General features: G+C 44.5%; 2 protein-coding genes across 2 annotated transcripts; both read left to right on the forward strand.

Annotated features, from left to right (window-relative positions):
• The first annotated feature begins 544 nt into the window (after nucleotides 1-544).
• On the forward strand, nucleotides 545-4,010 carry dpm1 (dolichyl-phosphate mannosyltransferase subunit 1, catalytic). Its single transcript, XM_022762916.1, has 9 exons — nucleotides 545-721; nucleotides 1,097-1,196; nucleotides 1,424-1,457; nucleotides 1,546-1,622; nucleotides 2,128-2,153; nucleotides 2,337-2,432; nucleotides 2,560-2,628; nucleotides 2,734-2,848; nucleotides 3,510-4,010. The coding sequence occupies exons 1-9, from the start codon at nucleotides 591-593 to the stop codon at nucleotides 3,612-3,614; spliced, it is 753 nt and encodes a 250-aa protein (XP_022618637.1). The 5' UTR covers nucleotides 545-590; the 3' UTR covers nucleotides 3,615-4,010.
• Nucleotides 4,011-5,616: 1,606 nt separating this feature from the next.
• On the forward strand, nucleotides 5,617-15,208 carry adnp (activity dependent neuroprotector homeobox). Its single transcript, XM_022762914.1, has 4 exons — nucleotides 5,617-6,007; nucleotides 10,289-10,405; nucleotides 11,771-11,863; nucleotides 12,069-15,208. The coding sequence occupies exons 2-4, from the start codon at nucleotides 10,298-10,300 to the stop codon at nucleotides 15,078-15,080; spliced, it is 3,213 nt and encodes a 1,070-aa protein (XP_022618635.1). The 5' UTR covers nucleotides 5,617-6,007; nucleotides 10,289-10,297; the 3' UTR covers nucleotides 15,081-15,208.
• Nucleotides 15,209-17,273: the final 2,065 nt, after the last annotated feature.

Below are 17,273 nucleotides of genomic sequence, written 5' to 3' on the forward strand. Positions count from 1 at the left end.
TATGGAAATATTTTAAAATGCAGTAGTGGAATCTTACTAAGCTCAACTACTCTTACTGCTGAACAATTTTAAGGTACTTGTACTTTGCTTAAGTACTTCCATTATTTGGTACTTTGTATTTATACTCCACGACATTTTGGGAGCAAATGTTGTACTTTTCACTCCACTACATTTTTTTTACCAGTGACTTTACAGATTCAAATTCATAACGCAAAAATAATGAATAGTTAAACGATGTATTACACATTAAGCGATCCAAGAAGCACGTAAAGCAGTTAAAATAACGCAACTTCACCAGCTGCAACATTAGTGATGCTTACACATAACTCAACAATTATAATAAAGTAATTTATATATAAACAGGCCATTCTGCATAAAGAGTACTTTAACTTTTGATGCTATGAGTACATGTTGATGCTAAATGTACTTTTGCATGAGTAAAATTTTGAATCAGGACTTTTACGTGTTGCGTATAAGTACATGGGGGGGTCCTAGTAGAGTCACTCAATTTATTTTGAAAATCATAAACCGGATATTGTGTGGCTCTCTTTTGACTTCACGCAGTGGAGCTAAAGTGGATTGAAGTCGCCATGGCAAGCCGAAAAACTTCTCCCCCAAACCGGGACAGCGGGGACAAATATTCTGTATTATTACCTACCTACAACGAAAGGGAAAACCTCCCTCTCATAGTTTGGCTTTTGGTGAAATATTTCGGTGAAAGGTGAGTTCCGGGGAGCCGGCAGAGCTGCTCGGCTAGTGCTAATGTTAGCTAGCATTACTGCTGCCAAGTCAGTGATGAGCTGTCACTAACCCACAGTGGCTGGTCCTCACAACGTGAAGGGGCTGTCTGAGGGTCAAGACTGGGTTTAGGGTTTAACGTCAGAACTAGGTTAGGGTCTGGGCCCAACAACGTTTAGTTAAGCTTGTTCAGGTTACGGTAGGGTAAGGGGCTAGAGGATGCATTATGTCAACTAGTGTCCTCACAACTATAGTAAAGCCAAAGCTCGTTTGTGCGCGTGTGTGTGTTTGCGTGTGCGCTTGTGTGTGTCATCCCTAACCAAATCACAACCCGAAGAATAATTTGCTTTATTCACAGCGGATATAACTACGAGGTAATCGTCATTGATGACGGAAGCCCAGATGGCACACTGGAGGTGGCACAGCAGTTGCAGAAAATTTATGGAGAGGACAAGATAGTAAGTAAAGAATCAGTGTTAATCCCAGCTCTTCTTTGAGAAGACCCAGATAATGCATTTTGTTAAACTGTGAAAAGTCTGTATTAGAGTTAATTAAAATGCTGCAGAGTCACGCAGAGTCAATAACTGACAGCAGTTTACCATGTTCTAGTAACAAGTTGCTCTAATAAATAAATAGTGCATAGGATTTTTATGCACTCTCTAATTTTCTATGTTCTTTGCTTCAGCTTCTACGGCCAAGAGCGAAAAAATTAGGCCTAGGTAAGTTCAAAACTGTGTTAAAAATAGTGTGTTCATTTAAATAAATTACCTTTGCCAACTATTGATGAACTCCTGTTTCCTCTCAAAGGCACTGCCTACATCCATGGCATGAAGCACGCAACTGGGAACTTCGTCATCATAATGGATGCAGATCTTTCACATCATGTGAGTGCAGCTTGTTTCATTGTGTGTACACAGTAGATTCACTCCCACTGGGTGTGTGTGCCTTGTTCTGGCATGATAACAGAGGATGGTCATGCCACACATGAAGGTGAAGCTAGGGCTGTGTCCAACAGTTAATTTTTTTTAGTCTGCCAGTTACTTTTTCAATTACCTGATTCATCGTTTGGTCAATATAATGGTGATTACTCTACAATGTCTCAGAATCGTCATTTCCTAAATTCCATGTCTGAAATTAGCTCCTTTGGTCTAAAACCCAAAGATATTCGTGATACAAAGAAGCAAATCCTCACATTTGAGAAGCTGGAACTAGTGTTTAAAATTAATTATCATCACAATAGTTGTGGATTCATTCTTTCTGACAACTGATTCTATGAAAGACTCCTGAATTGCGCTAGACGTAGTATTTATTCTGAGGTGTGAGTTTATCTGATTATTCTCTAATTTCAATGAGTGATATTTTATCTTTCTTTGTATGTTTTTTTTCCAGCCCAAATTTATCCCAGAATTTATTGAGTAAGTGTTTCTAAATTTCCATTTCCTATCTTGTGATTTTATATTTTGAGGGGTTTTTCAGTTCACATACACAAAATCTCTGTATTTCATAATGATATTTAATCACTATGCCACAAATGACAGTTGATAGTGAAATTGTGTACACATCCTTTAGTTACAAGATTGTTTTGTCTTGTTTGCCAGAAAGCAGAAGGAGGGTAATTACGACCTGGTGTCTGGTACTCGTTACCAAGGCAACGGAGGCGTATACGGCTGGGACTTGCGCAGGAAACTCATCAGGTAACTGCAAGTCAGCAACAGTTCAGTCTTCAGTTTCCAGTCATTCGTCTTGAAATGACCCTGATCACAACAGGCGAGAGACAGAGGTTTCATTTTCTTTCCTCGTGTCTCCCTCTCTCGTTAACAGTCGGGGAGCAAACTTTCTGACTCAAGTGCTGTTGAGACCCGGTGCTTCAGACCTCACAGGCAGCTTCAGGCAAGTGGTGCAAGTGCTGCGAAATAAGTGCCACGGACTGTTGCATTGTACGAGCATCGAACCATGTTTTCTCACACTCCTGCTGCTTTGTCTCTCTCCTGTCAGGCTGTACAAGAAGAAGGTGTTGGAGAGTCTGGTTGAGCGGTGCGTGTCCAAAGGCTACGTCTTTCAGATGGAGATGATCGTCCGTGCCAGACAGCTCAACTACACAGTTGGAGAGGTGATGTCCTGATTCATTCATTGGCTCATTCACGTATTTATGTTTTCTTTGCGAGGTGATTATTTACTAAGTGCACCTATGATTTTCACATAAATCCTTTTGCAATGACACTGAAGTTGGCCTCTGAATTGGAGGAAACTCTTTCACTAGATTCACCTGTATTTACACCATTTATAGAAGTTAAAAAGAATTAGAAATCAGAGTAAAGGCCTTAACACAACTTAAACCCACTTTGTGATTTGTGCAACAAAAAAGGACAATGTTTGTGAAGATTCTCAGTCATCCAGGTCACGGTTATCAAAGAAAACAGAACTGAAGAAGCTTCTTGGATAAGAGCTGACACATCTTCAAAGATCTATATCCAAGTCGGGTCGCCCTCGATTCAACTCTTGCTTGCTAAAAAAACAACGATTTTACTGCTTTCTCTGCATCCACACCACTTTAGACTGGGTCTATCTTAAAAACCACTTTATGTAGACTTGATAAATGTAGACTAGATTAATATCTTAATTCCAGACTGTTTAAAAGCCTCTTGTCAGATTAGTGAAACCTTTATTCTGTGTGTAAAAAATAAGGGAGAAAGGGGCTTTTTCACATCTTTTTCTGTATCTAAACTTCCCACCTAACTAAAACAATTCTGTCCTCTTCTTCCAAACAACAGGTGCCCATTTCCTTTGTGGATCGCGTTTACGGAGAGTCCAAACTGGGAGGAAATGAGATTGTGTCGTTCGTGAAAGGACTGCTCACACTCTTTGCCACAACATGATCAGTGATGTAGTCACTGTGGATATCCCACGGTTGGATGGCTTTTAAAGTCGCTGTCTTACATACTCTACTGTATTTGGATTGTAATGAGGGAAAAAAAGCTCCACTTGCCCACAGTCAGACAGCGACATGACGGCAAATGACAAAGGAGACATCTCTCTCCCCTGTTAGCAGTAAATAAATAAAATAAATCCCTGTCAGTAGCCGTCCAGAATACTGAAGGAACGTAGTGCTTTACATTCCCATCATCCTCTTTCATGAATTTTGAACAGAGCAGATAGTGTTTCATCATTCCCAGTCCAGACAGCTGACTGTACTCTGCATTTACACAGTTGTGAGAGGGGTTTATGATAATCTGTGACTGTTTGTATGAAATTAAACAGTTTGTATTGTTGGCTCTGTTGTCTTCTGATTGTGCTCTTGTTGTACAGTGAGTCATTGATTGATCAAGGTCAAATGTGAAACGTGTGAGGGGCTGCTGGTTTTTCTAAACGCAGGCAGGTCAGATAACACAACCCAAAGAAAAGTTGAAGACTTTAATACTGCAAGAAAAAATGTGCCTGGATTACCTCAGGCCCGTCCTGGATGATGATAATGATGTCTACCACTCTGTGAACTGTTAAAATGAAAGCCAAAAGTCGAAGCTCAGCAGAGGCTCACCAAACACCAAAGGTAAATATGTAGTTGAGCCTAAAAGTTCATTCTTGACCTTGGAAACAGTTTGACACCTACTAACTTCTTTTGGGACTTTCAACCACATCTCATGATCTTCGCTGGCACATACTGTTACTTTATGCTGAGGCCATAGTAGTCAACAGACACCAGCTTGTACCTCTCTGACACAAACTAATGGAAAAAATCACCCAGGGGTCACAACAGGATGAGCATATGTAAATGATTTTTTGTTTTAAAGGCCAGAGGGTAAAGACAGTTAACATCCCACTTTCCCCCTTGCACCAATCAAAGTGTCAGGTGCAAGGCAACAGCCCCAGGGCTGGAAAAGTCCAGGGGCCCTGAAAGCTCCAGAGTGTGTGTTTTGTTCTGGGGTGTGTCTTTTTATTTGTGTGTTTGTTAGAGAATTGGCACTTTGAAAGCAGCAGCGTTACATGAGCTTGAGGCCAGGTGTTAGAGCGGGGCGTTGTGTGGACATATATGTATATAGTGTATATAATATTCATAAACTGAGATGTTTGATTGAATGAGCACACTGCACATCTTGAGTTAGTCAGGTCCTATTCTAGCATTAAAAGAAATAAACTGCACAGAAAGTGATAGGAATGGTGGTTGTGGGTTGGTCACTGATGATGATGATGATGATGATGATGATGATGATGATGATGACAGGAAGGGGGGTATGAGGGCAAGAATTAAGCCCTGCTGATGGAGAACTTTTACCATCACTTAAACCATTCTAGAGTGAGGTGCTGATATACAGTGCTGTGCTTGGGGCTGCCTCTTGAACAGGAAAGTAGTTCCGGTCGGTTTCTACATAATTCTATATCAATGTTTAATAACACAGAATAGTACAGCGCCACCTACCGTTGACTCAAACTCAAACGTTGATGTCTCCTCTGAGCTGAACACTGTGGCACTTTGTACAGCTGACCCTCCACTGGGGGGGTGGGGGTGGGGGGGGGTGGACGCCAGATGTAACCAGACCGCGCATGCGCCCAAATCGGAGAGACCCACTCCAGGAGGACGCCCGCTGTCGGCCAGATCCCGCAATTACTACGTCGGGTTGTTTACCCCACAGCCCTCGGTCACAGAAACCAAAGGCCGGCCTCAGGCTTTGAGGGACGAGGCAATTTTTTTTTTTCAATAGGCGTTTTCTTAATTGGCCAAATTGATTGACGAACCAATCAAGAGTTTTAATGAGCCGGGCTCGCGAGGATCTCACAATGAGATTATTTATGCTAATCAAGTAGATGTCACTTCCGCCCCTTTTATTTGCGCCATTTTGGATAGGGCAGTTTCTAGGCTGGATGTGTATTGTCTGTCAGAGAGGAGAATGGTCCAAACGTTATCGGCTGCCAGGCGATCACAGGCAGACTTAAGGCAATTTATTTGAAAGAGTGGGTACGCTGGTTGTTGTTCCCGACAACAGGACATGTGTCCGCCCTCACCGCTCCGGGGAATGGAGGTTTTAATTGTCTAATGAGGCTCGGAGGCTCTCAGTTCCCGTTTGCCGACCAGAGGGAAGAGGATAGCCCTTGTCGGCGAGGGACAGTCGGGTTTGGAAGGTGCACCAACGGCCGGGCTCCCCCCGCGAAGCTAGTTGTCACCTGAAAGGATATTACGGAGATATCTGGAAAATAGTGAAAGTGTCTGTACATCGTCTCAGTCAACCTGAGGTGACACAATTCACTCGGACGGGAGCACTGGATGTGAAAGCAGGTAAACTTGTCTGTGATAATGTTGGACATATCCCTCAAAGCGAGATAGTTTGCTGTTAGCTGTGGCTACCTGCGGAGATGCGATGGGTGGCGGTGAACTACAGCTAAGGTAACTTGGCTGTAGATGTAGCTAACGTTATGTTTGTATAAGTCAGGGGTACGTGGTTCAGCGTTATGTCAAGTTGAATGACTTCTCCAGTAGGTTTGTTTACATCGGGCAAGATAAAAATGTAGGCGAATGTGCTTTGCGGAAAAATAAGGAGGAAAAAAATGGCAGCATTAGTTTGTGAATAGTCCATGTTGTTGGTGCGAGTTGCTAGCTTAGCATGCTAACTTAGCGCGGTGTGTCCCCATTCTTTGTCAGTGGCAGCAGCTCCCTGCCAAAGCTATCGATTTGGATACTGCCAGATGTTGATCAGAGACTACATTGACTGAAACTAACGTTACCACAACGCACCGCCACACATTTTGCGAGTTAACGTTTTCAATGCGAGAAATGCTGCGAGTGTTGAAAGTGTAGCTTCATCACTGTACAGAGAGTTTTGTCTTGGGGAACACACGATACATATTCACAACCACAGTGAGATCGTGGTATGGAATCCATGTAACTGTGAGTTGTCTTATCAATGTTTTCCTTTTGAATAATCAAACCCCCCTCGGAGGTGATAAGAATATGACCAGGATCCGGCCAGGTGACACCGGGGTTGTGATGCACTCGTACCTCGTGTTTGAGCCGGTGGAGGGAGGGAGGGAGAGAGGGAGGGGAGGGGTTGGGTTGGGGGGGGGGGCTGTCACTCGGTCAGGACAAGTGTCAGATGATGAACATGGTCACTACCATCAATCAATCACACACACATATACACTCACACAGACACGGACAGCCTTCTGCCTTTATTGCTCAGCACTGCAGACAGGTGTTTAGCCTATTGACACAACTAACCCCAGCGCATTTTGAGCATCCTAAACTTTTCTGGTGTCTTTGTGAATGTAGATGTCACCAGACGCTGCCCTCTCCCCTTGGTAAACACCTACACCTTGACCGAGGAGTGTAAACAGCAGCCAGAACATAGGTTACCATGTCCCAGTGGAGGACTGAGTGAGCGTTAGTAAATCTGTGGTTGAAGGTTTGTAGGCCTCTTGTTGTTTCTGTCTCACACCACAGTAGAAGGGGGAAACCTGTTTTCTGCCAGCAGCCCTCAGCAGAGCAGAGCAGCCTCCTATCGCCTTTCCTCCCTCTCCTCTTCCTTCTCTCCCTCCCTTCCCTCCTGCTCAGCCTCTCCTTGGCTTTTTTCTCTCTCCTTTTCTTCCTCCCACCCCCCTCCCTTACGTATCGCCCCCTCTTTCTCTCACCCTCTTCCATTTTCTCTCTCCCTCCCTCAGCCTCTTCCCCTCCTTCCCTCACCCTCCCTCCCTCCCTTCCCCTCTCCTCTCCTCTGAGCCTGTCTGTCCGACCTCCCTGCCCCCCCCCTCCTCCCCTCCCATCCACTTCCGTCGCTCACTCTCTGTCCTCTCCTTTCCTCTCATCTCTCCCCTCGCACTCCTTCTACCCTCACTTGCTCACTCGCTCCCCCTCCCCTCTCTCTCTCCCCCTTCTCTTCCTCCTAGCTCCCTCACCCGCCCTCCACCCCCCCACCTCATCCTCTCTCACACTCACCCTCCCCCTTCCCTGATCTCTCTCACTCCTTCTGTCCCTCCCTGTCCTCCCTCCAAATCCTCCCTCCTCCTCCTCTCCTCCCTCCCTCCCAACATCCTTCCTCAGCTCTCCCTCCCTCCTTCCCTCCCCTCCCCTCCCCTTCCACTGCAGACATAATCTGTAGAGGCCTGCCTGCTGACTCAATAGGAGGCGCCATTCTGTGATGGTATTGCGAGGCAGGGAGAAAAAGGGGGCAGGCAGAGTATAGGGAGGCTTACATAATGGAGCTCCTCTCTAGCGCCATCTACAAGTAATGGGAGGAAGCAAAAGAGAGAGAGACAGAGAGGGAAAGTGGGCAGGGGTGTGTGTCTCTTTTCATTCACTCCAGCCTTTGCACGTTTCTCTACGTAAGACAGACAACAGGCAGGCAAGACAGTGAGTGAGGAGGATCGACTTTGGTTCTCTCAGCTCATCACTAGGCCAACAGTTGGTGCAACCACACACACAACACACACAACACACACACACACACACACACACACACACACACACACACACACACACACACAGTTCCCCCTCTCTGTTTTGTGTTTTCCAGAAGGGAAATAAGCTGAGGTGTTCACAGGAATTGTTTGGGACAGTGCTGTTTGTTGTCACTGAGCTGCCTCTATGTCATCATGCATCAGTGACCTTTGACCCCACTATATCTAGCCCTGATTTGAATAGTTTGAATAATATTTGACCAGCCGCTCTGGACAGTGAATTTAACAGCCCTTACTTCTTCTGGCAAGAGGTGGCTTTAACTAATAATGAAGTAATTGTTATTGATAATAACACATAATGAATGGGTGTATGTCGGTTAAGCTGTATTCTGTATTGAACCATGGGTCTTTCTCTCTGCTCGCCACATTTGTTTCTACTCCAAACAGACAAGTCACGTTTTGCAAGATCAAATCAAAACTTCATTATTGTTATTTATCATTTATCACTATTAGAGTTACAGTGGGCGCACAATGTAAAAACTACACTGTAGTTATCATGAGTAAGAGTAAAACACTGAGCACTGGCTTGTGACTCTGTAGCTGGAGATTTCTCGTCAAGTTATGTATACATTTCTCACTTAAAATGCACTGTGTGTCCAAAGGTCCAACAAATGTAGAGTGTGTTTCTTTCATAAAAGATTTGCAAAACCAATTTTAAAATAATTTGAAACCCGCATTGTTTACATTCAGCACATGTTTACAAGATAGCGGTCTTCTTCTACCCTGCCCTTCACCGGTGCATTGCTGTATATCTTGGTGCATTACCACTGAGTGTCAGTCAGTGCACCAGTGAGAGACCATTGAAAGGAATGTGTATTGTGTCTACTAGACGTCAGAAACTTCAGTGTTCCTTTTCTTCGTCTTAAAGGTTTGATGGAAACATGTTTGCTTGCTGAAGCCTCATCAGCCTATTAAACTTTCTGAATTGAATCTTTGCTAACAGGCTGTTTTCACAGAAGACTTTTGACATGTCACAGTAGGAAAGGCATAGGTGCAAATAATATATAATTCTGGCAACTGTCACACTGTCATGGTCTCCTGCTACACTTGAAGTGAACAGAGCCATCATCATCATCATCATCATCATCATCATCAAATGTTGTGATTCTCCTACTATGACAAGTCAGAATTTCTGCTGTGAAAAATACTATTTTATATGGCAGCACATTTCTCTAAATCTCCCTTTCAAAATAAGGCTGCATTCACACCAATTTGAGCCTTGTGTGAAATAACACAGGCCTCTCATTGGTTTGAATGGAGCCAGTCTGTCAGAACAGTGGGGGGGTGCCAGCGCAAAAGGCTCAGGAAAAACAATGCAGGGTCATCAGGCAAAAAAGTTGCACCAGGCTCAGCTTTTGCCGCAATGTAATTGTGTTGTGCCAGTCACCTACACGCAAGCACTCGTTTAGTGGATTACTTGACGTGAAATACTTTGTTAACATGAACAGAGTTATTCTACTGTTTGCCATGTGATTATCACGACAAGATAAAAGAGTTGCTGCTGTGAAAACGTCCCAGTTGTAAAATCCTGTTTGAGTATATGAGCTTTACAAATTGTTTCTCTGTTTGTCCTTTTGGTGCCTGATAAATCTTTAGATGCATTAATCTGTTATTCAGACTGGACTTCCTGCATTGTTTTTCATTGTGTCAGCTGCACTTTAAACAACATGCCCCCACCACCACAGCCCCTTGCACTATTTTAACGCAGGGCTGCTTTCAGTCTGAATCTCCGACACTCCCACACTTTGGTCTGTTGGGGAACAACTTTATCATATATATGTCATATGACTCTTGTTGCAAATGCTAGACTAGTTTTCACATCTGTAGTTTTGTCTGAATTTACGTAAGAGACAACGATGTCTAAATGTCACAAAGCCGTCGTTACTTCCTGCCATAGGTAGCCGAAGACATCAGTGTTGTGTATTTTATGTCTGAAAGGGGTTTTAATGAAGGCTTCCCCTTTCACAGTTTGTACCATGCAAGTGTAGTCAATGAAAAGACAGAATTGTTTCAGAGAACTGTTCATTTCATGACTCATGGTTCAGTTTACGTCCATATTCTCCCCTACACCTGTTGATCATATGCTGTGTGTGTCTTTTCTATTCAGGTGGGCAGCATGTTCCAGCTCCCTGTCAATAACCTGGGCAGTCTGCGGAAAGCGAGGAAAAATGTCAAGAAGGTTCTGGGAGACATCGGCTTGGAGTTCTGTAGAGATCACCTAGAGGTGAGCCTGCCCAGACTGTGCTGTTTGTGTAATACCCACACATACTGCTGCACATTTGTGTTGACATCTTTGCCTTAAGGACACAGTGTGTGAGTTTCCTTATGATTGCCAAATAGGACTTTTCTTCAAATTCATGTTCCAGCGTTAGTTTCATCTGTTTTTGAGGTTGGAGAAAGGTTCTTGTTTGGATACATGTGACATTGGTGTAAATACGGGAAGCTTGTTTTGGTTTAATAATAAGGTCGGTTCAGGAGTTGAGATAATTCTTCCGTTTGTCTCCCTGCTGGAAATAAGTGTTAAGCAGCAGGGTTCCTGACTCAGCTGCATAAATGTAGATAATGTATGATGAAAGGAATCTTTGAACTGGACTTCCAACACATACAGTATTATGTGATTTGTTCTCATTGACACAGTGTCCTCATTCTGTTTTATCTCACTTAATGCACAAGAAAGGCTGCTAGAGATCTCAACGCTAGTGGTAGCTGTTAGCCGTTAGCATCCTCACCACTGTCGCCAGGTTGAGTGCGTTTAAAAACTGCTGATATTTTGGCCTGAATTTCAGACATTTGGGCTCGACATCTGTCCATCATTCGTTTTACAGGATTTAGAAAACTTGTTGGAAAGCTTCTATTGCACTTTACATAATGAGTTGTCAGCCTGTTTGTGTGTGTGTGTGTGTGGGGGGGGTTGTACTTCAGCATTGAATTGACACCATAGGTACAGCGTAGGTACGGTGCAGCCCTGGCAAGCACAGAAGAGTCCCCCTCCTTCTGCCTCAATCAGGTCAAAGTTTGTACTTTTCCGACGTCTTCTCTCTTTTCTGCGTTGCGGTGATTTCAGAAAAAAGAACTGTTGTACGACATTTATCAGCTCCCAACTCCAACATGATCCACTCGGTGTCAGTTGTCACTGTTTGAAGTACACACAGTGGCGTAGGAACCGCACAGCCAACTAGCGTTTTAGCAGTGTAACTGCAGAGCAACACAGACACAGCAGAGCCCGAGCATGAATGCTCACAGGAGCGTAGGCCACTTGTGTAGGCTGCGGCGTAGGCTCTATGTCGAATCCTACGCAGAAGTATAAACCAGACTTAAGACACACACGCACACGCACACACACACACACACACACACACAGTGAAACAGAAAGCAGACGAGAGAAATGTGACTATAAATGACAGCAAAACACAGTAGAGATTCAAACCGAGCTGAAATGAAATGAGTGCAAATGAATTAGGCGGGTAAGTTATATCTCATGAATCCATGGAGGCGGCATTTTCATGGTGAATGTTTCAAAAACATTGTTTTGATTGATTGTGTATTTGTTTCACCTTAAAGTAATAATCTTTGTTTCCTTGTTGTTAAGGACTATAAAGACTTCACTCCTCCAGATGTGTACATAAAGCACACTACCTGGGAAGATGTGTGTATGTGGGAACCATCACATACCAAAGTCCAGGTGTGTGACACACACACACACACACAGATACACACTCCCACAAAAATATCCTGTTGTTTGCAACACTGGTATTTGAGTCTGTTGTTTTGAATAATTTGTTCTGTTTACATCACACAAACAGAAAATGTGTGTAATGGTAGAATAAAATGGTTTTAATTCTCTCAGACAAAGAAGTCTAAGCTTTTTCCCACCTCTGTGTTTCCAGGACTACAGATCAAAGCCCTTCTGCTGCTCTGGCTGCCTCTTTTCATCCAAGTACTTCTCTGCATACAAGAGCCACTTCCGCAACGTCCACAGCGAGGACTTTGAGAACAACATTCTGCTCAACTGCCCCTACTGCACTTACAATGGTAACAAAAAGACTCTGGAAACACACATCAAACTTTTCCACATGCCTAACAACACCGTGCGGCAGGGTCCAGGTGGAATGGTGGCAGGGGCTGGTGGGCTCTTGATGAAGGACGGCGTGCTGAAGAGGACCGGGGACAGTGTGGAACAAGCAGTGTACTACTGCAAGAAATGCACCTATAGGGACCCTTTGTACAATGTAGTGCGAAAGCACATCTACCGGGAACACTTCCAGCAAGTCGCCCAGCCCTACATTGTGAAACCGGGAGAGAAGACACACGCTCAGAATGGCGGCACAGGGAATACAGAGAGTAACAGCACAAACAATGTTAACAGCAACCAGATCCACTGCAAGAAGTGTCTGTTTGTTCCAAGGACCTACGAGGCACTTGTTCAGCACGTCATCGAGGACCACGAGAGGATTGGCTACCAGGTGACCGCTATGATTGGGCACACCAGTGTGATAGTCCCCCGCCCCAAACCCATTCTCATGATCCCCCCCAAATCCCAAGGAGACAAGACCATCATTGGGATGGGTCCTAAAGGTGCAGTAATGGCCACTACCAGGTCTCCTGGCTCACAGCAGTTGGGTCGGGTTGTTATCACATCAAAGGCGGGCTTTAACTCTCAGAGTCTTCTGTCTGGGATGAAACATGATGCAATAGGATTAAAGGCTGGGGGCACCCATCCGTTCTCTGTTGGCGGCCAGCAGGTGAGGGTTACTTTACCAGGGAATGCCCAGGTTTCTGTGCCGCAGCAGTCACACGCAGCAAAGCAGCTAATTTCTGGTGGCGGTCTGCGGAGTCCAGTTGTGGTCAACTCTTCTTCCTCGCTCAAATCCAATCCTCTGGGTTCACGTGTTCAAGCAGCAGCTACAACTGTAGCATCTGTCACGGCCAAGAAAAGCGGTTCCTCGGTCCTCGGCACGTCCTACACCCAGAAGTGGAAAATCTGCACCATCTGCAATGAGCTCTTCCCAGAGAACGTGTACAGTTCTCACTTTGAAAAAGAGCACAAAGCAGAGAAGGTGCCTGCTGTTGCCAACTACATCATGAAGATCCACAACTTCACCAGCAAGTGTCTCTACTGCAACCGCTATCTCCCCAGTGACACACTGTTGAACCACATGTTGATCCACGGCCTGTCTTGCCCGCACTGCCGTGCGACCTTCAATGATGTTGAGAAGATGGTGGCCCACATGCGGCTGTCGCACCCAGATGAGAGTGTAGGCCCACGCACAGACTCTCCCTTGACCTTTGACCTCACTCTGCAGCAGGGCAATCCCAAGAATGTTCAGTTGATCGTCACTACCTACAACATGAGAGACGCCCCAGAGGAGTCGGTGGCGTTTCATGCTCAAAACAACAACACCTCTGTGTCATCATCCTTGTCTGCCTCCTTAATATCAGGCAAGAGGTTAATGCCTCAGCACCCACCCAAAACACCTTCAGTGGCTGCTGACAGTGCACCAACCAAGAGCGCCCCACAGGCATCTGTCCCATACAAAAGGGATGTGGGCAAGACACTATGTCCTCTTTGCTTCTCTATCCTTAAGGGCCCAATCTCAGACTCACTGGCCCATCACCTGAGGGAGAGGCACCAGGTGATTCAGACAGTCCATCCTGTAGAAAAGAAACTGACCTACAAGTGTATTCACTGCTTGGGGGTTTATACTAGCAACATGACTGCCTCCACCATCACGTTACACTTGGTGCACTGTCGAGGCGTAGGGAAATCCCAGAATGGGCAGGACAGCCGGGTGGCTCATTCTTCTCGGGTCGGGCAGGCCCAGAGCAGCGCTCTCAAGCGGGCCAGCTTTGATAGCTCAGACACAAGTGCACCAAAACGAAGGAGGCCGGGCCCCCCCGGGGAAAGGGCCCACCCACGGGACAGCAACGGTCCATCTGCATTTGTAGAAAACCCTGATGAACCTGTGGTTCTGGCTCTCGACCCCAAAGGACACGAGAATGAGTCGTATGAGTCCAGGAAGGCATTTCTAACACAGTATTTCAATCGAGCGCCGTACCCCACACAACGGGAGGTGGAGAAGCTGGCAGCCAGTCTGTGGCTGTGGAAGTCGGACATCTCCAGCCACTTCGTCAACAGGCGGAGAAAATGCGTACAGGAATGCGAAACCCAAAACACTAGCGTGTTGCTCGGGTTCAGTATGCACGAGCTCAGCAAAGTGAGTCACGAGCTAGCGTCCATCCAGGACGGCGTGTACGAGGGGAGACAAAGCAAGAGGCGGACGTCTAGGATGCGCATGGGGCTGTCAGAGCAGGCTCTGCAGAGACACAGGGAACTTGTAGCTGCTAATGGTGGTGTGGCCCCACCACCAAAGGGAAAGCCAGTAGGGACTGTGCAAGGCTCTAAAGCAGCACCATCTGCCCCCAAACCCAACAGTGCCAGCAGAGACCAAACCAAGACAATCAACAGCACCTTACCACAGAAAATGCCTCTAGACCTTTCTGAGCCCATTGCCATTGACTCTGACAGTGATGAGGAAGAGCAGCAGAAAGATAACAAAGAACAAGAGGGAGAGGTACATCGCCATGGTAACGAACAGCTTACTGGAGCTAAGGAGAAAATAGATCAGAGGACAGGGGGCAAGATTGTTTCGGATCTAGATGACATGTCGGACGATGATGAGGACGATGATGATGACGACGAGGACGATGATGACGACGAGGAGGAGGATGAGGACGAGTACGAAGGGCCGCATGTAGAGAACGGCTTCAGGCCCACGGAGAGCTCGGAGAGACAGGCTGCTAAGGGAAGAGACACTCTGCCCATCATTATTCCCAAGTTTGTACCATCATCTGCAAGAAGCAGGAGAGACGGGGCCCAGCTGGGCAAACAGCAGGTCTGACTGGAGAAATCACAAAGACTCACACAGTCAGAGAGACACGTTAGGTTTGATCCACGCCAACAAATCTGCCTCGCCTAAACCGAAGGACACTGCCTTGTTACATTGGGCATCTGTGAGGAAGGGAGGGAGGGAGGGAGTGAGGAGGAGGAGGAGAGAAGTCTCCTTGAGTGAAATCTCAAAACAAGCCATTCAATGACTTTTAAAGGCAGGACTCGACGAGCAGCTAGGACTGATGTAAAGATTTGTGAACAAAGTTTTAATGTTTCTTCCTCCACCCTCTCCGAGCGGGAGGGGGAGGTGCAAAGACAAAAGTGAAGTTACACCAAACAAATAGAAAACGTTTTTTGCCTTCTATATACTTTATTACATTGAGGAGTTATTAACGTTGATTTAGCCACTGAACTTGTAAGTGTGGCTTTAAAATATTGAGTTGTTGTGAGGTAAAGCTTTCAGGCTGACCAGATAATCCATCATTTTTCATGTAGTTATACCGAGATAGGTAGTGTAAATTTGTACAGTCTTTTAGACATGTTTGGACAGACGTTGCCGTACATGTACCCTTAAATATTTGCTATTACCTGTGTGTAAGGTAGCCTCATATGTTCTATATTGATATGCTTAACGATAGGTGTTGCTTTGGTGGCTGGTATTTTCTTGTATGTTTAAGTTTATTTTTTAACAAAAACCTAGCTCTTTTTTTTTTTTTTTTTTTTTTTTTTAAAAAAAAACCTTTTTTTTTTTTTTTTTTTTTTTTTTTGCAAAATAATATATCAATATATAAGAATGAAAGAACTGAATTGATTGGTTTTTGCTTTTTAATTTGATTATGATTTTTATTTTTTTTTTTATTTGATCTTTTTCTATGAATGCTGTTCTGACAGAATATTGGCGCTGAGATATTCTCATTCTCTCGCAGTATAAAGGAGCATTTCATCCACTTTCTGCAGCCTTGTGCTCATTAGCCTTGACTGTACTGTACGTTCTGTTTTCACAGTTTTAACTTTATGTTTCTTTGCCCCACAAGACTGGACAATAACCACCTTACTGACATCCACAAAAGTGAAATCAATTTATTTTATTTTTTTCTTTTTCAGAAAAGAGAGTTGTGTTCGGTATGTGTTCTTTGAATTGTGTGTATTTGTTTTATGTTTTCATTTTTCACTTAAGCATTTATGAACAATAAAGTGCTGTAATTGTGCTTCTCACACAACTAATGGCAACGGGTGATGGTTTCTTTGTTCAGAAGGATTGTGCACAAAAATGGTTCTTGGTTAGAAAAGCTTTGAAACTTCTCCTTAAACTTGTTTCTTAAAACTGCAACGTGCACTTCATGCTAAATAGCTAATGGTGCAAACTGCGCTCCATGGTGCACTGGTTGCTGTTTGAAATACAGTAGTAAGAGCACTCCCAAGATAAATATGAAAGGTCACCAGATAAATCTCCAAAACACCAACCAAATATTAACAAATATCTCTATTGCAAAAATGTTCCTCACTGTTGAAACATGTTACTCAACTAGAAAACTGGTGCAGCATCATTTTACATTGAATTGGCAGCGATGTAGGGAGGAAGGAGTCATTCAGAAGTGTAAACTAACAGGCCGTTAGGGACGCACTGACAGTTCTGTTTGATTCTGTAGGTGGGACAAGACTGATCACAATTGCCCACTGGAACACAATGTTGTCACCAACTCATCTTCAGCTTCTTCATGAAGCGAGGGAAATATTTTGGCACAAAAACACAAGAGAGTGACATTTTTAAATTTGATTGACCATGTGTATGGATGCATTGAGCTACCAGGCTGAATGAACCGGTTTAAGTATGATTTGAAAAGCGATGTTGTTATAGGTTTTGTACAGAAATCATTCTTTGCAATTAGCTAAACAATGCAGATGCCAAATCCAGGCCAGCAGCCAAGAAAAAGGGATCTCACATGGTTATAAACAGAGCCAAAAAGATACCTGTCATTTTGGTTTCTGTATATTAAAATCATTTTTAAGTGACATCAAAGTGTGATGATATTCTCATAAACACCCCCCCCCCAAAAAAAAAGTCTTCTTTAGGAGGAATTTAAAATTAGCCAACTGAATATTTCATCGACCACTCAGGTCTGAAGTATCTTGACAGCACATCGTAATGAGGTTTTACATTGCTTTGTAATTTGAGAATACAGTGGGGAATATCACCCCAGGA

This window comes from Seriola dumerili, unplaced genomic scaffold, assembly GCF_002260705.1.
Source record: "Seriola dumerili isolate Sdu_G_001 unplaced genomic scaffold, Sdu_1.0 BDQW01000454.1, whole genome shotgun sequence".
Classification (NCBI taxonomy): Eukaryota; Metazoa; Chordata; class Actinopteri; order Carangiformes; family Carangidae; genus Seriola; species Seriola dumerili.

Excerpts from the sequence above, each read along its gene's own strand:
- dpm1 (XM_022762916.1), top strand. The coding sequence starts at position 591 with ATGGCAAGCCGAAAAACTTCTCCCCCAAACCGGGACAGCGGGGACAAA. Across the intron at positions 1,458-1,545 it reads AGCGAAAAAATTAGGCCTAG|GCACTGCCTACATCCATGGC; the intron begins GTAAGTTCAAAA and ends TTCCTCTCAAAG. Across the intron at positions 1,623-2,127 it reads ATGCAGATCTTTCACATCAT|CCCAAATTTATCCCAGAATT; the intron begins GTGAGTGCAGCT and ends TTTTTTTTCCAG.
- adnp (XM_022762914.1), top strand. The coding sequence starts at position 10,298 with ATGTTCCAGCTCCCTGTCAATAACCTGGGCAGTCTGCGGAAAGCGAGG. Across the intron at positions 10,406-11,770 it reads TCTGTAGAGATCACCTAGAG|GACTATAAAGACTTCACTCC; the intron begins GTGAGCCTGCCC and ends CTTGTTGTTAAG. Across the intron at positions 11,864-12,068 it reads CATCACATACCAAAGTCCAG|GACTACAGATCAAAGCCCTT; the intron begins GTGTGTGACACA and ends CTGTGTTTCCAG.